An 8783-nucleotide genomic window follows, 5' to 3' on the forward strand; every position below is an offset into this window, starting at 1 on the left:
CCCTCCCTCTAACTGCTCAATTACTGATGTACTGTAGCAGCCCCCCCCCCCCCCCCCCCCCCCCCCCACCACCCGCGCTCACACTCGCTCTGCTCCTCTCATTTTCTTAATGATGCCACATTCAAGAACTTATTTCTCCTCAATTCCATCTTTAAAAGATCCGGCTTCTGACGATACGGTTGTGTCCTACCTGTTTTTACACGGAGGATCTTCCAGCTGAACTGGGTCCTGACGGTACGCCGATTGCTCCCAGATTTCCTCTGCAGTGAGACAATTACGTCCCTGCCTTTGATGTGCTTTCCAAATAAGTAGGTCAAGTCAGGGGAGAGCGGCTATGAGTCAGATTCTAATTTACATCCATGTTGAGGAAAATCAAACATTTCTGTGTAAAACTCTCCATCGACAAGACAAGTTGGAAGTGATCGCCACGATGCTTGGCTGCTCCAGTTCTGAGTGCCATTTATTTTCAGGGTTTTGCATTAATCCAGCTTCCTTACTCCAGCAATTAGTATGATTAGCGTGCTTCTCAAATTCTTGTTAAGGGTTTACCAGTGGTTACCTTAGTGAAGTACTAACTTAATAGAGCAACGTCAATGTTCAAATATTTCAACGTAACACTGTTCAATAATGTCTTAAACTTAATTTAAATTCTATTCATTAGTTTTGTCACACATTTCAGCCACATCTCATGATCTTCAGCACTAAATAGACCTGGCTCAGTCATTATCCTACGACTGAAATGTGGAATGTTGGTCACATGATAACAGCTGATAGTTGGGGGGAGCAGGTGATCATTTTTTATTTTCTGGCAGACAGAACAGATGATTTGAGAATCCTCATCGCCCCATCGGCTCCTGCAAATGGTAACAAATGGATGCAGGGAGACCTTTTATTTGTCTTGTTTGACCAGTAACATCTCATTCAGCTCATTCAAACATGAACAGGAAAACAGAAAAGCACCGTTTGGATTTGATCATTATGGATGAGATTGACTTGAATCCTGCAAAATCTACATTTACACTGTATATTTCATGTGGGTTTTTCACATGACAAGAATACCTTAACTGTTAGGTTTTCAATATGGATTCAGGCCAGTATGAGTAGGCCAAGGTGTTATATATTTAGCGTGATTCTAAATATCTTTATTAATTTGATTACATTTAGTTTTTTAATCTTGTTTTTGGACAGTTCCTCAAATAAAATGTTTAAACAACCAAAAACGAGGGAATCTAATGAGTAATGTAAGGGAAATTAGAAAAGCAAAAACGTTGGAAGAAGCAGAGTAAGAGTAGTTAGACCAGATGCCAGCTATCAATTTAAATATAATTACAAAGCATTCTTATCCATGCATATAACCAATCCTTCTGTGCTCATTTATCATTTAACTGAAAAGAAAAAAAAAAAAGTTAAATTGAACACTTACTTGCAGATCAATTTCTATCATGGTGTGGGATATTCAGAGAAAATGAAATAGAATTTATGTTCTAAAGACCCATTAATAATAATAATAGCTTGGTAAATCTACAGATTCCATGTGACACTTTCATTAATATCCTTCGTGTTTTGAAATGATTTATTGAACTGCAGCGTATCACACCACAGCTTTCACGAATTTCCCCTTTTCCTTTCATGTTTAACTTGGGTGTTGTTGCTAAAACCGGCTTTTGATCATTTTCCCATTGGTCAAAATTGCAGCAATTATGTGGAGTTTACGTTTACAATGTATACTGCACATAATCCTAGATGTGTACGAGAAGAGTTGATCCGTTTGTAGGCAGAAGTTAGTGTAGCAAGCAAAGTCTGACCAGCAGAGTGGGATTGTACCGCAGAGCAAAGGCAGAGGACGAATCAGAATTGAAAAAAACTTTGCTGACAGAATAAATTTCAGGTGTAAATGAATAAAATGGAGTGAGAGGGGATTGAGCATGACTTTTACTTTATCTACATAACCATATAAAACCTTTAATGCAGCAATAAACAGACTCAGGCTGCCACGGTAGACATAAGAAGATATAGATTTTAATATCTTTATAAACATTTTTGTACTGTTGTTCTCTGATGATAACTTACTGAACAATTGAATTATGGCAAAGAAAGAAGATGAATTAATTGGCATACAGTAAAAGAAGAAATGGAGGTGAGGAATTGTGCATTAACAAATTAAAGGTTCCAAAAATATAACATGAAAAATACGTAAATTAACAATTCACCAGAAAATCAAAAAGTCTAAAGACTCCTGACAAGAGGAGCAGAAAAACCCTGTTATCATCATTGATGTCACTGATATTGTTTTTTTTTCATAGTAATACACTAAATGATTAATATCAGCACTGCAAGAAGTCCTCGTCTCCATTGTTACTGGTACAGTTCACATCACTGATACAAACACCATCTTATCAGTAGATTCAAGAGAGGCACAAAAGCCAGAAGTACAGCGAGATGTCCCGTAACTGTCCGTCTGTCAGTCGGCATTGTGCTGCGTTCCCTTGTTACTTCAGAAGCGATTGTCTTGGTCTTGGATCCTCACATCCATGGACAATCACATCAGTTAATCAAGAGGCAACATTCTCTCAGTGTGATCCCTGTTTTGCCATGCTCCATTCTTTTTTGTGTTTAGAAAGTGTTTCTTCACTTTCTATTTTTGATCACAAGTCATTTAAGGTACGCACACATTTTTTCCCCCTTGTGTTCTTTTGCAGTTTAAGTGATCAAGAAAAAAAAAAGTGTTCCTCACATTCACAATGAGGGATCAGTTCAGCACAACCTCACTGGGAAATTGAGAAAGCCCCAGTTGACTCTTGGCCTCTAAGGCTCCCGTTGGCCCAGCAGTAGGGATCCATGTCTCGGTCCATTTTGTGTCTTAGAAAAATTAAATGAACAACATCTGACACGAGATATAGACAGACTCTTCAATATTCACAGCTTGATCTCCCAGAGATTTTTCTTATTTTTCCAAGCAAAATAAAAATAGCACATGGCAGTCCTCGTCATCTTGAAACAATTAGCAGCTTATTATTCAGTTGCACAGAAGGAGCGAAGTGGTGTAAATGAAGATAGAAGCAGAGTTGAGTGCAGAACTATGGTGTGATTGTGTGACTGTGATTTGTTACAGCTTCATACAATTTATAAGCTTACTGGTTGTTCTGTTTATGGCCTTAATACACCTGTGGCTATAGATTTCCATTCTGTAACGAGAATGACACTACCATGTTTCATACTGATAGACAATTTATTTCCATGCTTATTCATCACCTTTTTGTCTATAAGAAACTCTTGCACCATGTTGGGATATGTTGTTAGCAAAGGATAAACCATACAAATATATTTTAGAAAGGATGAGAGCAACAAAGGACTGACAACAGAGTCTTTACAGTGTCATCGACTCTCCATTTTACCTTCTTGGTAACAATTCATAAACTGAACTAAAAATTAAAGCTGGATTGAGCACTCGAATGACAAACTCATCTGTCTCAGCTCACAAATTAACAAGTTTTATTTTGCTTGCTCTGTCATCCTCTTCTCTTTTGCTCTCTTTTCATCACATTTTGGTCATTCAAGCTCCAGTTAAAGGAAAACAGAAGTAAAAAAAAAATATATTAGATGATGAGACATATGAAGAGGAAATCATACTGGCTTCAGTGGCAGTGTGAGCTTGGTCTGTATTCATCTTTCATTCTCGGTCCCTCCAGATCTTGAGCTGTGAGTCTCTCTGTCGTAGATATTTTATACCTTTTCTCAGTCTGATCAGTGAAGCTCCCTACACAACATTTACACATATAATCACGCGCACACGCATACGCACGCACACGCACACGCACACAACAAACATAACACACACAGGCCTTGTAGTGCAGGAGCAATAGAGGATCTGAGGGCTGTTTTTTGTGATTAGCATTAACAAACCCTCTAAAGGTCAACGGAGAATGTAGTCAATATTTGTTGTTATCAAGGCCACAAAGAGGGCGTAGACATGTAGCAAGGACTTGGATAAGATTGCCCTGTTGGCTTGCTGAACCCCACTAGGGGGGCGAACAGTGGTCCGGGGAGTGCACTTGTGCTTCCTCCTTGTGACGGTGCCGTCTGGGGACGTGTGGTCATGTTTTCCCCCATCTGAGAAATCTGGAGAGGAATCCTCCTTGTCTGCCATGACCTCCTTCGAGTGATGGACCTCATTGTCACCCTTCCCCTTGCTCACCCTGTTACGAGGCTTTGTGCAGTTCCGAGAACGGCCAGGCCTCGAGGGGTGCACTATGTGGGTCTGCCCTCCAGAGCCCACTGCTACACCACGATTCATAGATGGATTCACCGTGCCAGATAAATTGTTAGTCTGGGCTCTGGACTCAGAGTTAGGAACAGTTGGTGAGCAGTTGGGAAAGTCCTCCTTGCGCAACTCTTTGAGGTCTTTCCCAACCATATCCACTGGTGCCTCGCAACCCACTGAGGATGTTGAGCCTCTGAAACGTTTCAACCATTCCCATAGCGTCAGGGCCTTACAGTCACATGTCCAGGGGTTGTCGTTGAGGCGCAGGTATTCAAGGGCGGGAAGCATGTCCAGGCACTGTCCAGACAGCTGTATCAGGGAGTTGTTGAACAGGTAGAGGGTGGTCAGACGTTTCAGGTCATGGAATGCCAGGGGGTCAACCCACTCGATCTGGTTTTGGTGCAGAAGCAGTCGGTCCAAGGCTCGAAGGCCTCGGAAGGTGTTCTGGTTAAGGCTCCACAGACGGTTTCCGTGCAGGAACAGGTGGCTCAGGTTGTGGAGGTCCATAAATGTGTCATCCTGCAGGAACTTCAGATGATTTTCCTGAGGAGATGCAGAGAGCATACAATCACAAGATTACATATTATGCCATGCTTAAACGCCAATATTATTGTACTTCCTTCTTGTCTTTCAGTCTGTTACATTTAAACTGCTGTTCAGAGCAACTGCTGTTTAAATGTGGGAACACATTAAATATTCAATATGATCATCTGTTCAAATTATCACTCGATGAGAGATACAGAGTGTGTCTTGTACTTCAGTGGAGGATATTCCTACAATTCCCACTCCGTCTGACCCATTGTATGCCCTGTTGCTCTTTGTAAACTAGACCATTGTTGTTATCGATGCAAACACAAAATGGAGATCACTAGTTGGCAGTTTGAATGGATCATCATGACACCATATCTAAGTAATGTATAGAAACAAATTATTGATGTAAGATTGCTGAATAGGCATGCAAGGGTTGTAATAATTTGAATAAACAAGAAACAAATTGTACCTGCAAGTAGAGATACTGCAGATTTCTGAGGCCTTGGAAGATGTTGTTAGGAAGTGAACTGAGTCCGCATCGATACAGGTGTAGCGCATTGAGCCGACTCAGGCCGTGAAAGGTGTCTTCAGCCAAGGAGCGCAGGTGGCGGTTGTCTCCCAGATCCAGCTCCTCCAGCAGTGTGAAGCCGTGGAAGGTGGAGGGCTCAATGTATGTAATGTTGTTGGAATAAATCCAGAGAGTGACAGTGTTGGAGCTGAAGTGGCCCCGAAGTAAGCGATGGATCTTATTGTTCTGTAAGAAGATGCGCTCACTGTCAGGAGGAATGCCTTCAGGGACCGACAGGAAGTTGTGGGCTTGGCAGGAGACGGTGCTGGGTGCAGTGTAGCAGATACAGTGACGAGGGCAGGACCAGGAAAACTCGAGCCCACAGAGAACCAGCAGGAACTCAAGCCCGCAGCCTGCAGTGAGCACACACACACAAAGACAAAAAAAATGAATTAAATACAGAGTTCAATTTAACTTGGAAGTAAGATTGTGTGCATTTTTGGTATAGTTCAAAACATGAAAGAGAAATATACAGTGAACGAGTAAAGTGTCTTTATCCAGTCAGTCTGTGTGGTCGTACATGGGCAAAATGCTAACATCAATGTGCTAACATGCTGAGCAAGACAATCTACCATGTTTACCATCTTCATGTAGAAAAGTGACATAAAGTCATAAGACCTGATCCTCTTATGATCCTAAATATCTGCAACTAATTTCAAAGTAATCCATCCAATACATGCAGTTGTCAAAAGGTTCCACCCTGAACCCCAAATGTAAGCGTCACGGTCATGAATGTCTTACACGATTTACGGTCTAAACAGCAGTCGTACAGCAAAGGTCATGAAACAAGAACACCCAGCAAAAGCTATGATGGATAGAGGAGCGTTTTTCCAAATTAATTCTTCAGCTGATTCTGTTACAAAGCAGAAACATTGTCTTTTTTGTTACTGGTTCATCTCATGGCAGAGTTGCCCCTTCCAATAGCCTGCCACCTTAGGGAGATGCACTATTAAGCATCCAAATCCCTTCCCTAAGTCCATTGGTACTACTTTGCAGTGAGCGGAGGCTGTCATCAGTCTCTTTGAGTTGTTAAATGAGGCGTGGGATGCTTATTTAAACTTGTAGTAAGCTGCTCTGAGGCGCTTTCTGATCGGTGACATGATTCCCCAGAACCCTGAGACGGGAGATGTGACTTATCCACAGTCTCATCTAAAATGAGCACAACTCAACCCCCCCAAACCCCCACCCTCCCGCCTGCCGTCATGATGGAAGTTCCATCTGACAACCCCTGGCAGTCTTTTGCTCAATTGATTATTCACAGCATAACAGAGACCTGATTCGCTGCTGCTGCTAATCGATATGCCTCTGTTGCCTTTGAACTCGCCCTGTAATCCCGAGTCTTTATGCTCAGAATTCAGGACTGCAGAATCATTCCCACCAAGAGACAGGAGTATTTATCTGAATGTATTTTCTTGCCAAATTGTGGCTAAGCTGTGACATTCAGCGTCTGACTCCACTGACCTTTAACAGTAATTCTGTGTCTCGTCGCAGAGCTGGAGCACAGAGCTGCATGTCACCTGAATAGGAGTGTGCTCGGGCACGGGTCTAATCCTATTTGTTAAGCCCTTCCACTGGGTAACAATGGAAATGTATGCATCCTCCCCAAACCAGAACTGTGCCCACGGAATGAGGTGATTATTCACAGTTGAACACTGTCAAAAAAGTTGAACATGAGTGTTTGTTCACATGTGCTGCTATGCAGGTGAAATGTTGTCTTTGAAACCATCATATGCCACAGGAGCACTACAGTAGCTGGCTTTATTTAGACTTTTTCATTTTAAGGTCATTACCTGCATCGATAGTTTCTCTTTGGCTTTATCCAGATTTGCCACACTGTCGAGACCATACAAGAAATCCAAATGACTCTTTTTTTATTCTATCTCTACTTCCCATGTAGATCTATCAAGTATGGCACCTATACTGACTAAGGAAGTAGGTGTTAATGTTTTGCATTACTCTCGCGGATTCCATGTTTGCTTTATTCCTCAGATAAATAAGAATTTGAGGGAGATATGTGTGTAACATTTGCATTAAGCAGCAGCCAATGTTAACTTGAAATGCAGCTTTCTCATTCAATTGGTTGATTCAAATTTTATTAGACTATTAAACCCCCACAGAAGATGATTTTTTTTTAATGAATAATGCACAAAATGAAAGAAATTGAATCTGCCTTTTGCTTTTACAATTGTTCTGAGATGATATTATACTTGTTTCAATCACCTGCCTTAGCAGGAATTCATCCAGGATATTCCATTATTCATAAAGAGGAAATTCATCGTACTCTCACTCCAGCATTGTATTTTGTCAGAGCTAGAACTATTTCCATTAACTCTTTACTTCATGCATGTCTTCAATAGAATCAGGTACCAAAATTTCTAATAGGAAAATAATCTTAGAAGGGAAGAGACACACTGATAGGCGTCATACACAGGGAAAGCAAGGAAACGAGAATGTAAATGCTGCCTAGATAGTGAGACAATTTGAATCAGTGATCTGCTACTCATCTTGGATGCACGTCCCCTGCTCCCACTCTACTCAGCTTGTCAGGACAAAGTAATAGATTCTTTACCTTGCTTATTGTAATCCACTGAAATGGCTGTTTTTACTGTTTTGCGAAATACCACTCTATTTATAGAGAAAAACAAGGAGGGTATGAAGAGGGTGGGTGTAATGTATTTTTTTTCATTCCCTATGAAAAAAACTAAAATCTTTCAAACTAGTCCCTGGTGAGGCTTAAAGATGTGAACTAGTGATGTGGATGCTCTTTAGACGCTGCAAGCGCCTCATACAATCTAATCTGCATGCAGATTAAGTGACTTGGAAGAAGCACACACCCTTTTCCTTGTTTTCGGCAACACTGAGGGCTTGTGTGCTCTCCTTTACAGCTGGCACAACACGCACTTCCAACTGAGACTTCAACACCTGCCAGCTCACTGGTCTCAGCGCCCGTGTTAAAACTGCCAAACACTCCTTTTAATGCAGCTGTCAACGTAAATGCGCACATGCATTCACATAACACAATGTCACATACACTATGTGTATTCTGTTTGTATTAGCTTTCTATAGGAACATACATTCACATAGGAATGAATGGGGCAGGCCCTGTCACCCTGACGAGCATAAAGGGCTGAATGATGCTTGTTTACAGAGCTTTAAATAGGGAGACTGGTTTTCAGCACAAAGGAAGAAATAAGAATTGTGTTGGAATGCTGACCTTAAATGAAATGCAGGAAATTAATGCGTCATAACTACATTGTGCTTTCACACAATGAGCCATTCAGCTGAAATTGTATTATAAAAATAGGTTTGGACACGATGTAGCATATATGTATGCCAATGGTGCCTATTGGAATTTAGCAGAATAAAGGAGAGGCCCTGAAGGAAGATAATGGGTTTTTGGAAAGGAGAAGGCACATCTTTTTA

General features: G+C 41.3%; 1 protein-coding gene and 1 long non-coding RNA gene across 2 annotated transcripts in view; one reads left to right on the top strand and one right to left on the bottom strand.

Moving 5' to 3' along the window:
* Window positions 1-1943: 1943 nt before the first annotated feature.
* Window positions 1944-8783, bottom strand: part of rtn4rl1b (reticulon 4 receptor-like 1b) — a 122079-nt gene continuing 115239 nt past the window's right edge. Inside the window, exons 2-3 of the mRNA XM_035622986.2 lie at window positions 5262-5713; window positions 1944-4804 (exon numbers count right to left, since the gene is read on the bottom strand). Coding sequence (XP_035478879.1) covers window positions 3914-4804; window positions 5262-5713 — 1343 coding nt within the window. The 3' untranslated portion in view covers window positions 1944-3913. The remainder of the gene's footprint in view (window positions 4805-5261; window positions 5714-8783) is intronic.
* The window catches only part of LOC118299359, an 11591-nt gene continuing 9600 nt past the window's right edge, over window positions 6793-8783 (top strand). The window contains exon 1 of the long non-coding RNA XR_004789835.2: window positions 6793-6991. This is a non-coding gene — a long non-coding RNA (uncharacterized LOC118299359). The remainder of the gene's footprint in view (window positions 6992-8783) is intronic.

Source organism: Scophthalmus maximus, chromosome 11 (genome assembly GCF_022379125.1).
Source record: "Scophthalmus maximus strain ysfricsl-2021 chromosome 11, ASM2237912v1, whole genome shotgun sequence".
Lineage (NCBI taxonomy): Eukaryota > Metazoa > Chordata > Actinopteri > Pleuronectiformes > Scophthalmidae > Scophthalmus > Scophthalmus maximus.